The sequence below is a fragment of the Tamandua tetradactyla genome, chromosome 4 (genome assembly GCF_023851605.1).
Source record: "Tamandua tetradactyla isolate mTamTet1 chromosome 4, mTamTet1.pri, whole genome shotgun sequence".
Classification (NCBI taxonomy): domain Eukaryota; kingdom Metazoa; phylum Chordata; class Mammalia; order Pilosa; family Myrmecophagidae; genus Tamandua; species Tamandua tetradactyla.
Genome location: NC_135330.1, coordinates 195668794 through 195688528, shown reverse-complemented (window position 1 = coordinate 195688528; position 19735 = coordinate 195668794). Strand labels below are relative to the sequence as shown.

Genomic DNA, 19735 nt, shown 5'->3' with positions numbered 1-19735 from the left:
AACTGAAATCAGAAAACTTCACTCCAATTACAGCACTCTATGAAGAGTGCATGTCCCCAAACCTTCTGAATCTGTGTCACTGAATCTGTGCCATAAGTTGAGCACACCAATCTTGCAAAGCTTTGAGACTTAAACATCTATAAAACAGTTTTAGAAACTGTCAAGGATAATAAAATGTACTTACAGAATTTATTGAGTCTTTGATAAAAGTTGTACCAATAGGTACAAATTACTGTATCAATTCTAAAAGATATTTAGAGAAATTTAAAGCCATAAGTACGTAACACTTAGCTTCAAGCACACACAATATTTTTGGACAAACCAATTTCCAAAATACATTAGAGATTAATAACTTTTCCAACTAGTCCGAAAGTTAACAAACCAAAGAAATGGGAGAGTATTCACCACAGGTTAACAGGTAACATAAGACTCCCATAAGGTTTAAAAAAAAACAAAGTTGAAACATATTTCTCCACTCAGCTGTCAGGTCAAATCTTATAGTAATAAACAAACATCTCAGGAAACTAGTTTTAAACTATTTAAAATTGCCTATTATATAGATTTAGAGACTCAAATTACCTATGTATTTAAAAATCTACATTCTAACAAATAAAACATGGGCACAAACTTCACCACTGAAGGAAAAGCAAAAGGCTGTACTTTGTAAAGATGAATACTTTACCTGCAGATCCTCACACAAAAAGATAGATTCTTGAAAACTTATTCGATAAGTCTTTAAGGCTTTTAACTTTCCCTTCTCTCTACAGGAGGGGCAATATTCATCTGATGTAACTTTAGTTGAATCATAATTCTAAAAGAGAAATAAAGCAAGTTAAAATATAGACATTCCTACATTGTATCAAATTACAAAAAAAGTTAAATGCAAAGTTAGCCAAAAAATATATAATTTTCACTAGCAATGTCCTGGCAAGATATTATAAACATGGCAAATAAAAGAAATGCATATGAGATTTTAACTATAGTTATTACTCAAAAAATAAAAAATTGATGTTTTTTGGGCAGTCTTAGACACTACATTTTAAGTATTAAGAACCATATCAATCGTATTTGCAAGGGACAATGAAATAACACAGCCAGGAAAAATCTATGATTTACATTTTTAAAAATAGTAATCTATATAATGAATGTGTTATGTCTACTTTCACATACGAATAAAACACAGAGAGGTAAATATATTAAAACAATCTTTCGCCATTGCTATAAGATTTCCGTGGAAGATACAATTTTTTAGATGTTAATGGAAAATTAAAAGCCAAATTTAAGTTTCAAAAGATAGAGGGGAAAAAAAAACTTTGCGCTGAGGCAAAGAATGAGCTCACTAACTTTTCCCAAATACCCCACCATGGGGAGTGAAGATATCCCTATATCAGTCCCTTGTCCAATCACTGGCAAACCATTTCCAATCTTCAGGGAATCCATCATTCCGAGTCATTGGCTAATTTATGTCACTTGAAACATGTCAATATCACTAAGGATTTTTCAATGAACCCTGGAAAAAAAAAGTCAATAGGCAATTAAATAAAAATTCTACTTACATTGATTTATATTATTAAGTACATCGAGCACTCTATGCCCTAAGGTAAACATATTCAAAATTGTGATCTTAAGTGAAAACAAAATATCTAAATTTATTTATAAATCTCACAGATTTGAGGGGAGTGAGTAGAAAGTGGCAACAGGCCCAATTTTTATAGAAGACTCATTTATAAGCTAATTAAACAAAACTTGTAGTAGAGGTAGCTATTATTAAAAGCAAACTACACTGACCCAAGTCTGACAATGCTCTGATTTTAGAGTCTGTACACAACTTGAAAATGAATATGCTAGCATTATATTAACAAAGTACTTTAAAAAACCCCAACTTCATTGCACCAGTACTTGAAAGGGCCAAAAGAATCAACTAAATTAAAAAACCACAGGGACAAAAAAACAATGAACCACATATCCTATACGTTCATACTGTATTTCAAAAATTATTTTACCAGTTGACAATAACACTGCTTTTTAAAAGCTGTACACAAAATACTACTTTATACTGAAGTAAATGATTTGTATCAGAAAAAAAATACAAACACTGTCATAGTACAAACTACACATGATAAGCTTGTTAGTGCAGCCCATAGAGTAAAGCCACATTCAGCAAAGTCAAAACTAAGAGACTGGAGGTCAGTGTAAGGAATAAGTAAGAGTAGTTTAGATATGGATTTTAAATATAGTGAAACCTTAACCTCAAAGATATTCTGTTGAGTCAAATAAGTCAGACACAAAAGGACAAACTGCATAATCTCACTTATAGGAAATAATCAGAAGAGGCAAATTCATAGAGTCAGAAACTAGAAAACCAGGGGTGACGGTGGGGGTAGGGACTGGGGAGGAATGCTTAAATTGTAGTTTCTATCCTAGGTGACTGTCAAGTTTTGGTAATGGTAATGGAAGCAAAACACTGGGAATATAATTTACAAAACTGAATTACTTATTTTAAATGTGGTTAAAAGGGGAAATTTTAAGTTGCATATATATTAGAATAAAAAACTAAAACACAGGACTGTACAACACGATGAACACTATCGTAAACAATGAAGTATATACAGTTAATAATAGAATTATAAAAACATTCTTCCATGAATTGTTAACAAATGTACCACACTACTGCAAGGTATAAATAATACAGTGGAATATGAAACTGTATTTTATGCATTACTCTTCTGCATAAAACCTACAACTTCTCCAATAACACAAACAAAAAATAAAATTAAAAAACCATAGGACTTTATGACACACTGAACCCTTATGTAAACTATCAATTATAATTAGTAGTATAATTATAATAATATCATCTCATCAATTGTAACAGAGGTACCACACTAATGTAAAGTGTTAATAATAGAACTCTGTATATGAGCAGAGTATATGGGAATTCTAGTTTCTGAATGATTTTTCTGCAAGCCTGCAATCTCTCTAATCAAAACTAAATTAGAAACATCTGTATCAGATAATTTTAAAGATCCTTACCAAATCCAAGAATCCATGATTCAACAACAACCATCTTGCGAGAATCGGTTGCTCACAGATTCACTCCAAAAACTAATTATGCTAACCTGTTTGCAGTTGTATAAACTTCACCCACCTTTCAAGCCAAAGAATAATTTCGAAATAAAAATGCTTTTTTAAAAAAGTTAGTATTGGAGAATCTGGTTCCTGAAGAAATAACCCTAAAGCAGGGTCTCTGAATCACAGCACCTCAGACATTCTGGACCAGCTAATGCTTGGTTGTTGCGGTTTTTCCTGTACATGGGAGCATGTTTAGGTGCATCCCTGGCCTCCAGCTATCAGATTCCAGTAGCACCCATTCCCCAGTAGTGACAACTAGGCATGTCTCCAAGGGGTGGGGGTGGGCTTGGGGGGATCGCCCCAGGGAGAACGGTTACCCTAAGGGTTTATACAAGTAGGACATTGACCTTTTCTTTTCAAGCGCCTCACAGGCAACACTGACTTACTACCTTTTACTTACTCTACTTATACTTTACTTAGGAAAGAGTCAAACTTCTACAGTTGACTTTGCATTTGCGTGTGAGGAAATTTCTTGATTGTAAAACTGATTTGTTCTAAGAATTAAATGAGATAATTCGTGCAAAATGTCTACCATGGCACCTGACGCATAAATTATAGCTATTTATGTGGTGCTTTTATCCATATTTCACTATCCCAAAAATATGCAGCACAACTCATAAGTCTGCAGTGTTCTCAAAAGAAAAATTGGGAAGTACTTTGAATAAGTTATTTTTGATCAAAATTTCTATTTACCTTCGGGATCTAGAAAGTTCTTTTCTGGATAGTTGTCTTAATCATAAAAATAAATTAAAACATGGGGAGGGGATGTTGAATATCCAAAGCTAAGCCTTCAAATCTGCTCTCCTGATCCCATCACCCAACATTTCAATGGCAAAGCCAGCATGTTAGTGTTTGATATTATGAAACCCAGAAATATACAGAACCCGTCTTCTGCCCAAAAGAAAATTCAATTAAAAAAAATACCAGAGGTAGACTACTTAGTCCTTCTTCCAAATTAAATTTGCTTTGTCCTAGTATACAAACCCTGAGGTGGTTCTTACCATTTAGTCCCTAAATACCGGTCTTCATGGCTCCCCCTCAAAAATAACCTGCCCCCTCTTTCTGCTTCTCACCTACATTTTGACATCTCCATCCTTCCAAACCAGGGATTTGAAAATTTGAGTCCTTCTCTATTCTCAGTTCCCTCTTCCTTGGGTAGTACAAGTTAACCAATTCTGTACAAACCTCATCACTCTTTCCCCACTCTTACATCACTGCCAAAGTGATGCTCCTATAAAACAAATCGGAAACTGTCACTGCTGGGCTTAAAATAATCTATTTGCCCCACACTGATGATAAAAAAAGTCCAAGAAGCACAATACGTCCCAGCACTCATTGCCCTGTGAAAGCAACCCAGCTTTTCTCGTCTTCCTTCTAACTCTCAGCTTTCACACTTCTACGAGCCAACGAGTCTCCCAGGGTCCGAACGTGAGTTACTAGCTGGGTATGGACCCGTCACGGTGCAATGAACACATAAAACTGGCCGAGGAAATCGCGAAGCGCTCGCAAACTCACAGCCCCGGGTGCGAAATGGGGAAACCAGAGAAAAGCCGTTCGGACCGGACCTGGTACCTCTTGGGCTTGTCCCCGAGATCAAGTGCGGTCAGCACGTGAACCGTCGAAGGCGAGGCTTGCAGCGTGCAGCGGCGGCCGGCACCGAACCAGCCCGTCCAGGCCCCGCGACGCACAGGCCCCGCGAGGTCGGCCGCGAAACCCCACCTCCCCATCTCCAGCCTCCTCGGGAGAGGGACACAAACTCTGATTTCTCTTCAGCTTTCACCTCTCTGCGCCCGAACGGATGGGAAACGCTCTCTCAACACCTTCCTCATCGACCCTCCCCACCCAGCTCGGCCCCCGCCGCAGCCCCTTCGCCCTCCCGGCCTCGCCCACCACCCCCGGGCTGGACCACCCCGCGGCTCGCCCAGCTCTGGAGACCTTTCCCCACGTCGCAAGCTGAAGGAAACCCTCCCTCTTCCCCCTCACCTGCCGCGGGCTCTCCCCTTCTCCGCACCGGCTCGATCCGAACTCCTGATCCAGCTCGGGCTCACACCACCCAGCGCAACGTTCAACCCACGTTCCCCTCGGGCGGCTCCTCCCCCACCGGCCCGGCCGTCGGCGAAGCAGCTTCCGGCTTGTGTCCGCGGCAAAGGAGTCCCCCTTCCTGCTCGGCGCGGGGCCTGAAAGGCGCGAGCACGGCGGGGAAGGCGACGGCGAGGGCACTTCCGGCCGGGCTCCGCAGAGGCAGTTTCCACCACGGCGACGATTAGGGGCGGGGCCCGGGCGAGCTGTGAGTGGCGGGGCTCGGGGAGGCGAGGTTTCTGGAAGCTGCTGGAAAGCGTTCGAGAGGCGGAGGTGACGCCAGCGGCCTGGGGGTGGGGCGTGACTAAACTAGTGCGCGGCCCGCCGCGGAGGGATTACGCTGAGGACTTAGCCGGGGTCGGAAGGCGGCGGCCGGGGGCGGGAAGTGAGGGTTGAGGGGGGGGACGGGCGGCTCGGCGGGTCCGTCCCGCAGTCTGCCCGCCTCCCCGCCGCGCGACGCGCGCCGAGCCGCCACAGTGCGTGTGCACAAGCAGGGTCACCACACACGGAGCTGCCCCGCCTCCCTCACCCCCATCCTCGGGGCCAGGGGCTTTTCCACCAGGAGTGGGGGGGCCTCCTTCCTCCCTCCCGGATCTTCTCACGGTAAGGGAGTGGCCCAAGCGCAGGGACTGCCTTCCCTCACCGTCGTCGCGCCTCCGCCCCGGCGCTGGCGGCGGTGGCTCGGCCTGCTGTCCACTTGGCGCTCGTCCCCTCTCCGTGTGCGCAGGGCCGTGCGCCGAGGGACCCGTGAGCTGCCCGTGGGCCCGCCTTCTGCTTCCTGGGATAACAGTTTGCAGAGTCTGGCCATGTCTTTACACAGTAGGGTAGCCCGAGCTGGCGTTTTGGACTGTGGGTTTTCCCCATCACGATGATTATATGCAGGAGTAACGCAGCTAGTTCAGACACGGTGCTAGGAAAGAAGCAAGCCCCAAGTACCAGGAGGTTTTTAAGTAAAAAGGATTTCGGCATTTCCGAATGCAAATAGCCATGGCAACCACGGAGTTTGTTTTTCTCTGGACTGAAGGTATACGTTGGCTAGATTTTGTTTACCTTTTTAAAAAAATTTATCGTACAAGATTATAATCTCATATAGTAGATATTTGTTAAAAGCTCTACCTGGTTAGGGTTTGGAGGGTTCATTTTTATGAATTAAGTTGATAATATGAGAAAATAGCGTTTCCTGAAATAGTAACCCGAATGAGGGTTTTTCTTGCTCATCGTTGCTATTTCCGTTTTTAAAACGAAATCTTCTGTTTTTGTTTAATAAACACTTGCTGAAAGTTACTTATGAATTGAACAAAACGATTTGCTCAGTCGCAGTGCAGCTAAGATTTTAAGATTAAAAAACATCACCACCAAAGTGAATTATATCAAAAATCGAATATTATCTGCAAAGTTGATTTATTGCCTTTTAGTGCAGTTTTGAATTTTTGCCAGGGAAAAATAAATGTAATATTAACAGAAACAAAGGGGGGGGGGTGGGAGTGGGTTGTGGAGAGAAGGGAAAGGATTTTTTAGTGCGTGTTGCTTCCACCCTGGTAAAAGGTGGAAAAAGGGAGGGATTCTTTATACAGAAACAGTTCAAGAGAGCTGGGCCATAAAACCCTCCTTTCACTTTCCGTATAGATGGATAGTCCCACGTCCAGAACAGTGTGTACATTTCTGCTTCTTCCTTACCAATGTATATTTAGAATGCCTCTTTTTATGTCTGCATGCTCCTCCCAAAAAAGTGCAGATACCTTCCACTAGAGTAAAGCCAATGTCTCAATTCCCTCCTCAGCAATGTGGAACAAAAATTTTATTTACCTGTTCGCATTTGTAAGCTCACATGATTTAATCAGAGGGAACTTTTATTAAATTATAAGAAATGAAAAAACTATTTGTACAAGTAGGACTATCTTTTTTTCTTCTCATGATGTTGGTTCTTGCGCCCTCTGCTAGGTTGCATTCCTTCACCACAGTGCAAGTCTTCTGTCTGCTAAGATTGTTTGCTTGGGTCTCATCAAAAAGAGAGCACCCTTGCTAGCAGCACCCTTGTAAATAGAGTCTGTAATCCTTTCTAATTCCAGCATCCAGAAGGCTCTTGAAATATTGAAACAAAACTCATTTGATAGCAAAATTTAACCTGAACTGATGAGCAGTTATGGTCTTTATTTATCCCTTATGTTTTGCTGAAGAAATAACATCTTGTTTATGGGGTACAGCTTTTGGGATTTGGGGTATAATATAATGGTTTGTGTATCTTTTTTTTTCTTAACTTTTTTATTGTATAGTATAACATGTATACAAAGAAAAGAAAATAAAAAAAAGCAATAGTTTTCAAAGCACTCTTCAACAAGTGGTTACAGGACAGATCCCAGAGTTTTTCATGGCCTGCCATATGATCCTCTCAGAGTTTTCCTTCTAACTGCTCCAGACTGTAGGAGGCTAGAAGGCTTAAACACTGTATCATCACAATTGACTTTGTTTTCCTTCCTTTTTTGTGAACAATAACATATATACAAAAAAGCTATAAATTTCAAAGCACAGTACCACAATTAGTTGTGGAACATACTTCAGACCTTGACATTGGTTATGATTTCACAATTTTAGGTTTATACTTCTAGCTACTCCAAAATACTGGAGGCTGAAAGAGATATCAGTTTAATGATTCAGCATTCATATTCATTTGTTAAGTCCTATCTTCTATGTATAGTTCCACCATCACCTTTGATCTTTCCATATCTCTCTTTTGGTTGTTTGGGCTATGGCTATTCTAAATTTTTGATATTGGAAGGGTCTGTTACTAATATGGGGTAGGGAGATTGAACTGATGTTCTGAAGAGGCTGGGCTACATTTCAGGACTTGTCTGGACCAGGGACCCAGCTGGAGATTGTAGATTCCTGAAAAGTTTACTGAAGTGCCTGGAACCCTTGTGGAATCTTATTTATTGCCCTAGGTGTTCTTTAGGATTGGGTTGAATGGTCCTGGTTGGGGGTTGGTAGGTTACCATAGCTAGCAAGGTCTACGTGAAGCTTGCATAAGAGCAACCTCCGGAGTAGCCTCTCGACTCTATGTGAACTCTCTCTGCCACTGATACTTTATTAATTACACTCCTTTTTTCCCTTTTCGTTAGGATGTAATTGTTGATCCCACCATGCTAGGTCTGGATTCATCCCTTGGAGTCATCTCCCATGTCACCAGGGAGACTTTCACCTGTGGATGTCATGTCCCACGTAGGGGGTGGGCAGTGATCTCACTTGCAGTGTTGAGCTTAGAGAGACCAAGGCCACATCTGAGCAACAACAGAGGTCCTCCAGAAGTAACTCTTAGGCATGCCTGTAGGTAGTCTAAGCTTCTATGCTACCTACATAAGTGTCACAAGAGTAAGCCTCATGATCTAGGGCATGGCCTGTTTATTTGGGTATCCCTAAAGTTTGGCACAGTATCAAGGGACTCCTTGATGGTAAGGTTTAATAGCTCCATATTCTTTCTGCCCTTCCTCAGAGGACTTTGCCAATACTTTTTGATTATCTGCTTAATATACTCTAGGATGTATCCAGGCATTGCAATAATCTAAAAGGAATTCCTTCTTATTCTGTGCTCCTTCTGTTTCAGTTGTTCAAATGAGCTATACAGATAGGTTGAATTAGATTTTGTACTACAGAAAAGTTCAGTTCCAGATCAAATAAATCTTACTTCCATTGGTCTTAAAGGTTATGTGTGGTTCTGAACTATAGGTACGGTCTTCCTTACCCCTATGTTCTGAATTACTTTAACCGCAACCTGTTCTGCTTCAGGCTTATCTCTAAGTATCAGGTTATATATATATAAAACAGCCTCTCAAAATCCAGAAAAAATAATCACCACTCCGAACTTAATGTGTCTGCTCTAAAAGCTTACAATTTAGGCCCCTGTTTTCTTATAAGCATCTTCTAAAGGTGACCATACCATTGTTGTTCTTTTGTTTCTGGCTTATTTTGTCTCACAAAATGTCGCACATGTTCATTCCCATCATTGCGTGCCTCATGACATTGTTCCTTTTTGTAGCAGCACAGCCTTCGTTCATAAGTATACACCATCGTTCGCCAATCTACTTCTCTGTCAGTGTATCCTTCAGCCATCTGCATTCATCGGGCATCATGTAGAGGGCCCCTTGTATCATTTTTAAGCTCCAAAAAATTCCTATTTATAAAACACATCCAAAAAACCCCACACAACACATCCAGACCCTGGGTTTTGGTTAAGGGATTTTGGATCTCTGTTAATATTTTTGGTGGTATACTTGGGCATTTGTATATTAAACAAATTAAAATATCTTAAGACATTTTACTTCTTAGTCCTCAGTGAACTCAGTTGAGTTAAAGGATACAAAATACATTTATTGTACTGCAGTACATGCAATGATAGAGATATGTTCAGACCTTTTGTCAGTGTAGTCATATAGTGATCCAAACAAGATGTTATTTAGTCTCAGACTTTGAGTTTATTTATATGTCCCGGACTCTGAAACTTAGATTGCACATGACAACTCATTAGTTCGAATTTACGTGGCTCTGTTTTGCCCACATAAAATGAATAGAGGTGAGTCCTAGAGTGGATTTTGAAATGTCTGATTTCTAGTTCCATCTCTTCTGTTATGTGATCTTACAAATGTTGCTAAATTTTCAAGGCCTCGCTTTACAGATCTTTAAGGTGAGAAGTTTGGAATAGGTGGACTTCTTAGAGAAGGTCCCTTATAGTTCCAAAATTCTACCTGCAAATATTTACTCTTGAAACTAACTGCCAACTTTTAAAAAAATGTTTCTCACTAAGGACATTATCCCATTTCATCTCAAGCTGTGTTCTTAGTTATATAAATTCTGTTTGGTTTGGATTAGGTAATATGTCCACATGGTTCAGGATTCAAAAGATACTAAAGGATATGTAGTGAAAACTTTGCCTTCCACATCTGTTCCTCCTAGGAAGCAGCCAGTGGTAATAGTTTATGCTCCAAAAAAAAAAAAAAAATATATATATATATATATATATATACACACACACACACATACACGCATGTATAAGCAAATAAGTAAATAAGTGCTATATATACTTTATTTTTCTTCTCTTTTTACATAAATAATACATATTACATACTGTACCGTATTTTTTCATTTATCTTAGAAGTTCTACATCATTATGTGTCCTCATTTTTTTACAGTTGCATAATATTCCATTGCGTGGATGTATCATTTTTTGTAAGTCCTCCCTTTTGGGAGATCTTTTTTTTTTCAGATCTTTATGAAAAACATTGTGCTGTGCGTAATTTGTACATTAATCATGTTCTGCATACATGAATTTATCTGCTGTAGACAATGGCATAGCTCTATTGGAATAGTGGTATAATTGATAAAAAATTTCAGTGACTAATAACTTTAAAAACCATGTATTTCAGGCAGTACAACAGTGGGTCAATGGCAGAATTGTCAATGGGTTCCAGAGACCTGGGTTCCATTCCTGGTTTCTGCCCATGCATGTAAAAGAAAAGAAAAAAGAGCAAACCACGGTGACTTAGCAGGCAGAATTCTTGCCTGCCATGCCAGAGACCTGGGTTCATTTCCTGGTGCCTGCCCATGCAAAAAAACAAAAACAAAAAACCATGTATTTCTAAGATGCCATCTACTTTAATTTATGTGTTCCTTACACCAGTATAATATGGTGGTGTACTGGAGTCAGCATACTGCTTGATTCTAAATTGAGTATTTTGAGACAAATCACATCACCTGGGTGTTTCTTCATTTGCCCCCCCCCATGAAGCAGGTGAATCTTGTTCTAAATAAATATATAAATCTTCAAACACTAAAATCCTATAGCAGAGCAAGATTTTCAGCAGAGGCATATGAAGACTGAGACGGATGGATGGAGCAACAGATCTGTGCATTCCATCTCAGCTCACCCTAGGGTATATGCCCACCAAGTGCTTTTTCAATTGATTTTTTTCTTTTAAAATTTTTACCAGGCACATATAGTTGAATGTGCCTAAAATGCAACTTCTCTGTTTGCTCACTTTACCAATGAGAAAACTAAGTAAAAAAGAAGTAAACTGTTACGCAGATTTGCATAACAGTGGCAGTCTTGGTACTGAAACCTAAATGCTCTGATTTCTATTCCTGGACTTTTCCCAATATAGCACATACACTCCCAGTTCATATGGAGCTCTAGTGATAGATCTGAGTGTGCCCAGTGGTTAGGCATTGGTTTAGGTACTTTGGTCTGCCTAGATTCTAGAGCAACCTAGAGTTCAGAAAGTACCAGGATATTTTTCTGATGGCAAAACAAGATTCCATAAGAAATTTTTGAAATAATCACACAACCTGTTGATTAGCAATCAGGAGGGCACCAAAGAAAAAATTAAGCTGACATAGAGAAACACTTTCCTAATTGGGGCATGGTTGTCACTTAAAGGTGAATTTATGAGTCATCAGACTGGAAGGAATTTAGGATTATTTGGAAATGAATAGTCTTATGTTCCCAGAGTTGATGCTATCACTTAATATAGCCAGGAAATTTTAAACTCTCATGCATATCATCAAGGGAAAAGTGGTGCTAGAAACAGTGACAAAGAATGGAAATACCGAAGGTCAGGCTATGTGCTGTGGTAACCGTTTTCCTAAAGCTGGCATTGGAACACCTGACGTCTTTTTCAGGCCTCTCTGCTGACAATGCTGTTCCCCTTCTCTTTACCTAATTTGCTCTTCTCATCCTTCAAGCCTCAACTTAAATGTCATGGGTCAAGTTATCCACCCTATTGATGGAGCTCACCACTCTCTGTTACCCCCCTCTAGTTTTCTACTACCACTTGCTGCTGTTTGTTTTCCTCATAGCAGTCTTCTCAGCTTTTAATTACATAGTCATTTTTTTAATTTTATTTTTATTATTTAATGTCTGTCCACCTTCTAGGCTGTGAGCTCTGTGAGGGCATGCAGTACAGCTATTTCATTTGCCATTGTAGATGCAGTGCCTGGTACATAGCACATACTTGTTGAGTAAATGAATGAATGACCTTGATGGTTCCCAATTTCCAGTTGACATGGCTGACCAGATCCACTCTGAAGGGAAATGTTTTCAACAGCATATTTCCCTCATGTTCTCATATCTATTAGTTCATATTTGATATGTTCATCTTATTGAGGAAAATTTTAAACATTCTTCATCAAGTTTTATTGACTGTGCAAGGCAATGTGCTAAATTCTAGGGAATGCAAAGGTGAATAAGGCATAGGCTTTATCCCTAAAGCAAGTAGAAATATTTGTGAACAGCTTCCATACAAGGCACAACAATGACATAAAATGCTAAGTAAGATTTACATGCAATGTTCTGTAGGAGCAACAGAGGAAAAAATGATTAATTGTGGGAAGAGCACACAGTGGATTTTGACTTTGGTTTTGAAAATAAAAAAAAAAGAGCAGAAGTCCCTGTAGAGAATAGAGGTGAATGAATGTTCAGCTTCATTTTTTTAAAGCCTTAAAATGGCAATACTGACCACAAAGGATTCTTATAAAGCATTATCATAAAGCCATCTTTAAAAATCTCAGTTATAAATAAAATTAGTTTGGCCTTAAACATTGCACTTCTAAATTTGAGACTAACCCTAAAATCAGTTTGGCGGCTTTTACTATGTTGGTAATTTCCAGCTAGTTGTTATGAGTTCACTCTAACAGTTGGATTTGACTGATGGCTTATTGGAGTTAAGAGTTGTTTAGTAAACTAATCAGTTAAGTCAAAACCACTGAATATTGAAAATAGACATTTTTTTAAAGTGCTTTTTAAGCATGTGATTTGTCTTTAATGTACTGTTCACTGACATCACAATTTAAGAGTGTAGATTGCTTTTTTGATGGGTCCAATCTGATCTTTTGAAAGTTTATTTGTGCTTTCTTCCGTCTGTGTGTTTTCCTAAGCAACACAGACCTCCTTCTACTTTAGGGAAAAAAGGAGGGAAAAAATATATAGGCTTTAGATTCACAGACCTGATTTCAAATTTGCCATTTATTAATCCCAATTCTGCTACTGCTCAATTTTACCTATAAAATGAAAACATCTATTGATACCACTTCTGTGGCATTTCAGGCAAACTATTTAACCTCTCTGAGCCTCAGTTCCATATATAAAATGAAATGATCTTCAGTGAGGTAGTATGTAGAACAGTGTCTTGCAGTTCATAAGCTTGCAGCAATTATTGCTTTCCCCTTTTCCTCTTGCTTGTCCATTACAGTTCACTTCAAATTCTGTGGGCTGTCACTGCTAGCTCACAGCAGTCTTCTATTTTCCAAAGTCATGGAATTTACCATGTATACCACTGGTTCCTAAATTGGTATAGGTCGGATTATACTGGGAAAAATGCAATTGTGTGGGTCCTACTTCTGCAGACCCAGGCACCTATATTTTTACCTTGTACTTGCAGATATTCTAATGCTAACCAAAGATGGAGTGTCCACAGTTTCTCACCTGCTTGTTCATAATCGTGTGCTTCTTATAGTTTATATTCGTTAGGTAGTTCTTAGGTTACTATGTAGCCCTCTGGCTGTTTTGTTTTTCATCCCAAATACACTGTAACCTCTACAAGAGCACAAAATACCCATCATAGTGCTTGGTTCTTTGTTTGGGGGTTAATAAGTAATGTCCATGTCTTTTCCTCTGTCTAAATTTGGATCCAGTTATAAAATGATGCAGTAGTCAAACACATGAAGATTAAAGTGTTAGTTTAATTACCAAAAAAAGTCGTTTGGAAATGTGGTTTCGGTTTGCAGCAACAATGAGCTTCCTAATACTGCACTCCAGAAGTAGGCAGATTTAAACCTCAGCTTCTCTGTCTACAAGGGTAGAGCTTATCCACCATATATACCAGACCAGAACAAATGGCCCTCCTCAGTCAGCCAGGTCCCAAATGGAAAGGAGGAAGGATGTGGCCGGGGTACATACTTTCTTCTCCCAAATTTGCCATCAGATCCCTTACCTGCTCCTACCCTAGGAGGGAATTGGTGAGGGTGAGAGAGGTCAGTTATGAATATTACACTCAGGAAGTTTCATGTGGAGTATGAAGGAGCTTTCATATCCTCACAGTGCTCAATAGGTATATTCTTGGACTTCTTAAATATTTAAATGAAAGGTCATGGAAGGTATTGAAAGGTTATTGAAAAGTAGATTTTTTTCAGTATAAATTATATTAGTTAACTTTTACTAACCCCCAAACAGCTTAAAATAATAAACACTTACCATTCTGCACAGTTTCACTGGGCAAGCATCCAGGAGTTGCTTGAGGGTCTCATGAGGTTGTGGTTGAGACGCCTGTGGGCTGCAGTCATCTGCAGACTGCCCTAGGGTTCCCACAGCATGGCAGCTGGCTTTCTCCCAGAGAATAGGGCAGAAACTATGTGCCTTTTATGACCTCACCTCAGAAGTGACATACCTTCACTTTGCCATGGTCTGTGGGTTGCACATACCAACCCCTGGAGCCCGTGGGAGGGACCCCTTCAAGGGTGTGACGACCAGGACAGGGTTGGTTGGTGCTGTCTTGAAGGCTGGCTTCCACAAGTATTTAGCCTGTACCTCACCTTGCTTCTTAGGGGAGGAAACAACTCGATGATATAATATCCTGTTAAAATTACTAAAATATTAAAGGTGGTTTCTGAAATAATTTTATTTTTGTAGAGATATTATGTATGGTTTCCTAGCTGGAGAATAAGTTGAGAGAATGTGTCCAGAGGATTATTCTCTACTACCGGCCCCTCCTTCCTGCCCAGCTCAGTCCCTGAGTCAGCGGTTTACCAGGGTGGTCAGGGACTGCTGGTTTGCATGATCTTCCAGATCGTCCAGGAAAGTTCAGTGGATCTACAGGCAGACTTAACTAGGTGATAATAACTACAATTTTGATTTTAGAATGTATTAATAATTTACTTGTGGTCTCCTGGGAGGTGCCTCGTAAAGTCTGAGTCCCATCTTCTGATTTCTTCAAGGGAGGTTTTTGCAGTGGTAATCAGAATGAGGTGGAATCGATGGCTAAGGTGATCATTTACCTCACAGAATTAGTCCATAGGCCCAGAGAGATGGAAGACATCACTCTGAGTAAGCAAACAGGAGCTTAACATTTTAATGCCAAAAGATTAAAGGAGTCCAAGTAAGGGAACTAAAATGGTTATGAATATAATTTATATTGCATGTAGTGTGCTAAGTAATTTTAGGTTTTGTAAAACAACAATGTTAAGAAGGAACTTGAAATGTTCAGTGAATTAAAGAGTATAAAATTCATTCGTCCTTTATTTTTAATGCTTTTCAACACTATGGGAAAGAGAATAATTTCAAGATTATGGCAGGAAATGTTTGAAGATAAATTGGCAATGCCTAAATATTCTTTTGGGTTCTAGCCACACACATTGTTGAATCAGTTTGCTTTTAAGTTGCTTAAAGAACTAGATACATGAATGAAAAGTTGAAGAAGCTCAGATGCTAGTATAACCAGTTCATCATTAAGGTATTTACAAAGGGAGAAGAAAGTATGTTCCAAACCCTGTTAACTCATCTGCCTGTCATAGTGTCCAGTCATGTAGGCATATTGATGACAGCTTTCACCCTCAAGTATTAGGAGGCACTATTTTGCTCATCAGAAAGGAAATTTCGGGAAATTCATCTTAACTTTTGAAATGTAATTTGTCATGATTAATCAATAGAATCACACTTGGTTTTAAGGTGTGATCACCTATGAAGTCTTACGGTCAATGAGAGGTGGTAGTACATTTTTTTTTCTGAATGTAGAATATGTAAACCTTAGAAGTTGCTCACTTGAGTCTTCAGAGCTAATAAGAAGTGGTGGGTGAAAGGAATAAACTTTGAAAAGATTGAGGATTTTCTGAAAATGAAAGGACAGGAGGTATAGGAAAGTTAAAAAATGTTCATTTTAAGATCTTGTGCTGGGAATAATAAATACACTCACTAACCTCAGAAATTCCGCTTCTAAGGTAGAAGAACAAGTTCAATGGCATGACAAGGAATCAGTCAAATGCAAAAGGTAGAATGTTCTGTAAGACTGGTCTTTTTAAAAAGTCATTGTCATTAAAAGAGAACAAAGAAACCTGATGACCAAATACAACACATGGACCTTGAGTAGATTTTGGGTTTTAAACTACTACCATAAAATACATTTCGGGGGGTGGGGGAGGGCAAGAGAAGTTCAGTGGTAGAATTCTTGCCTGCCATGTGGGAGCCAAATGAAAAACCAAAATAAAAATTCAGCAAATGGTGCCACAATAAGGAGATACTCACATAGAAAAAGAATGAAATGTGCCCTCCACCGTACAGCATTAAAAAATATATATTTTAGAGAAATTTCAATATTCCCAAACATAGAAAATATTTGGGGATATATTTTTAATTTTCCTGAGTGTGTTGGTGACTATATGGTTATTTAGAAGGGTGATCTTATTATTAGGAGATATATTTGAAGTATATTTAGGAGTGAAGTTATCTTCAGATAATTCAGAAAAATAGATATATGTATACACATAAGCATGTATAGGTAAAACACATATAATACAGTGTTAACAAATGTTGACTCTAGACAATAGATACAAGGATAGTTGTCATGCTATTCTTTCAGCTTTTCTGTGTATAAAATAAGTTGGAAGGGGCAGTCTTCCAGATAATCCTGTTACTATACTCCACTTTATAGCATAAGACCTCAAGTGTCTATCATTGTATATAGTTGCTGTCTCTGCTCTCCTTTGGAATCCATACCAGTCAGGCTTTCATTTCTCCTCTCCACCCAAACTGCTCATTTGTACATCAGCACTGGCTTCCATGTTGCATTATCTGGTAGTCAGTTCTGAATCCCCTTTGGACTTGACCTCTCAGCATTTGACACAGTTGATCATTCTCTCCTACTCTGTTCTCCTCCTCTTCCATGGCTTCTCCTGTCTTTTGCCTCCTCCTCTTAAGTGCCTTAGGGCTCAGTCCTCAGTGCTCTTTGCAGTTTTCCTTGACTGCCTAAGTGATCTTATCCTGTCCTATAGCCATAGATGCTCAAAATTCCATCCTTATATTTCTAGCCCTGAACTTCAGACTCATGGATTTAGCTGCCTACCTGATATATTCACTTGGAGGTTGTTTTAGTTTCCTTGGCCATTCCAAGCAAAATACCATGAAATGGGTTGACTTAAGCAATGGGATTTTATTAGGCTACAATTTTGAGGCTAGGAAAATGTTCAAATCAAGGTATCACCAAAATGATGCTTTCTTCCTGGATACTGGCCACCAGCAATCTTTGGCTCTCTGCCACATGGCAAGGCACATGGTGGTGTCTGCTGTTCTCTCTCTTCTCTTCTGGGTTTTGTTGCTTTCACCTTCTTGCTTTCCCAGCTTTCTCTCTCTGAATTTCATTCTCTTATCAAGGACTTCAGTAATAGGGTAAGACCCATCCTTTGAGGTGGGATACACCTTCACTGAAGTAAACTCATCAAAAAATCCAGCTTACAACGGGTTCACACCGACAGAAATGGATTAAGCTAAAGAACATGTTATCTGGGGTGCATACAGCTTCAAACTACCAGAGATGTCATGGAGGCATTTCAAACTTAGTATGTCCAAAACTGAATTCTTGATTCTGGTTAACCATTTCTGTCCACCCCCAAAGAAAACAAAGCATCTACTTCTTCCCTACAACTCCTGCAGTCTTCCTACTTCGTCTCAGTATGAAGACTGCATTCTTCTGATTGCTCTGGCAGAGAGCCTCTTTTTCCTCCATTTACATTTAATGTAGTCAGCTCTCCTTTCAAAATATATTCAGAATCTCACCACTTCTCTAGCTCCCACGACTACCATCTTAATCCAACCCACCATTCTATTTCAGATTATAGATGGGTTTCTCAACCCTGATCAGCACCACTGATGTTTTGGACCAGGTAGGAGGCTGTCCTCTCTCTTGGGTCTGTAGCACCATCCTTGTCTCTACTTGCATGATACAAATGACCTGTAGCCCCAGTTCTGATAACCAAAAATGTCTCCAGACTTGACCAGATATTCTCTGGGAAGCAAAATCTAGGAAGGAAAATTCAGTCAAGGACCACTGGATTATAACGATATTCTCCTGTTCTTCCTGCTTCCTTCCTTGCCTCCCTACAGATCATTCTCTATCTGGCAGTCAGTGTATCATTTAAAGCATAAATCACATCAGGTCACTCCTTTTCTCAGAGCCCTCCTGGGCTTTCCCACTAGGGTCAAATCTTTAAGTCTGTGAAATCTATGCAGTTTGAAAAGAGCATCCCTTCCCCTAGGTGGGTGCAACCCTTTACCCTGATTTATTCTTCTTTGTTGTGTCTTTCACCACCTGGCATGGATTGAATTATGTCCTGCAAAAAGATATGTTAAAAGTCCTACTCCCCATTATCTCAGAATTTAGCCATATTTGAGAGTAGGGCCATTACAGATTGAAGTAGGCAAGGTAAAATGAGGTCAAACTGGAAAAGGGGGGCCTTTCATCCAGTGTTACTGGTGTCATTATGAAAAGAGGAAATTTGGGCCCAGAAGAGGGGAAAATGCCATGGAATGATTGAGGAAGAGAAAGCCCTACATTACTGGCAGTCCACCACCAGAAGCCAGGAAAGGAATGGGGAACAGATTCCTCTCTAGGGTAGTCTTCAGATGAAGCACGGGCCTGCCAACACCTTGGTTTCGGACCTCTAGCCTCCAGAATTATGCGGCAATATGTTTTTGTTCTTTTAAGCCTCCAGTTTTTGGTACCCTGTCACAGAATCTGACATATTTGTTGACTGAATGGTGAGATGCACCCTACAATTGCAATGATCTATATTTAGTACCAAGGTAAGTGCTAAAATTGCACCCCACCCAGCCTAGGACCCTTAAGATAGGCTTACACCTAACCCAGCCTCAATGAGTCTGGAAGGATCTCCCAGAAAAAGCAGTGCCTAAATAGGACTTCGATAGGTCGTGTAAAAGGAGAGAAAGGGTATTAGCATGAAGGAGCAGGAGAAGAGTGGAGCAAATAATTAATTCTGAAATGACAGCAGGACCTCCAGGAGGACACTCCACATCCTTGGTAGAGATGAGTCTTGATCTCAGGAGAGGGAATCCGTACTGTACATATAGATTTGAAAGTCATCAATAAATATGGGGAAAATGAGAGAAAACATATAACAATTGGAGGAAAGCCTTGAAATGTAGTCTGATAAACTAAGAAAATTCCCTAACAAATGCTACAGAGAAAAACGAAGGAGGGAAAAGAAAGGAGACTGCTGAAGTGTTTCATTAAAACCAGGAAAACCAAGTGAACCATGGGCATTTTAGGACACTTTCCCTGTCTGGTTTAAGCAAAAGCACTTGTTTTTCCTCGGGGCTTGTGGAAGTGATTACTGCCGACAAATGAAACCTGCTGGCTATGGCTGTGCATATAGCTACTAAGGTTATTTAAATTTTTATGCATTCAAAAAATCATGTCTTCAAACTTGGAGATCTTTGGAGGAAAAAATCTATTGAACTATGGAGTATGAAGTGTTC

The 19735-nt window shown here is 39.8% G+C and overlaps 1 protein-coding gene and 1 long non-coding RNA gene across 6 annotated transcripts in view; one reads left to right on the top strand and one right to left on the bottom strand.

Annotated features, from left to right (window-relative positions):
• USPL1 (ubiquitin specific peptidase like 1) overlaps nucleotides 1-14595 on the bottom strand; it is a 48361-nt gene extending 33766 nt beyond the window's left edge. Inside the window, exons 1-3 of one of the 5 annotated variants that reach the window (XM_077158965.1) lie at nucleotides 14447-14595; nucleotides 1345-1510; nucleotides 683-811 (exon numbers count right to left, since the gene is read on the bottom strand). In XM_077158965.1, the coding sequence (XP_077015080.1) occupies nucleotides 683-811; nucleotides 1345-1443 (228 nt within the window). In that variant the 5' untranslated portion in view covers nucleotides 1444-1510; nucleotides 14447-14595. Of the gene's footprint in view, nucleotides 1-682; nucleotides 812-1344; nucleotides 1511-5115; nucleotides 5346-14446 lie in introns of those variants that run through there. The other 4 variants (XM_077158961.1, XM_077158962.1, XM_077158964.1 and 1 more) reach the window with 4 other exon arrangements.
• The window catches only part of LOC143681711 (uncharacterized), a 133166-nt gene continuing 119029 nt past the window's right edge, over nucleotides 5599-19735 (top strand). Inside the window, exon 1 of the long non-coding RNA XR_013174797.1 lies at nucleotides 5599-5814. This is a non-coding gene — a long non-coding RNA (uncharacterized LOC143681711). The remainder of the gene's footprint in view (nucleotides 5815-19735) is intronic.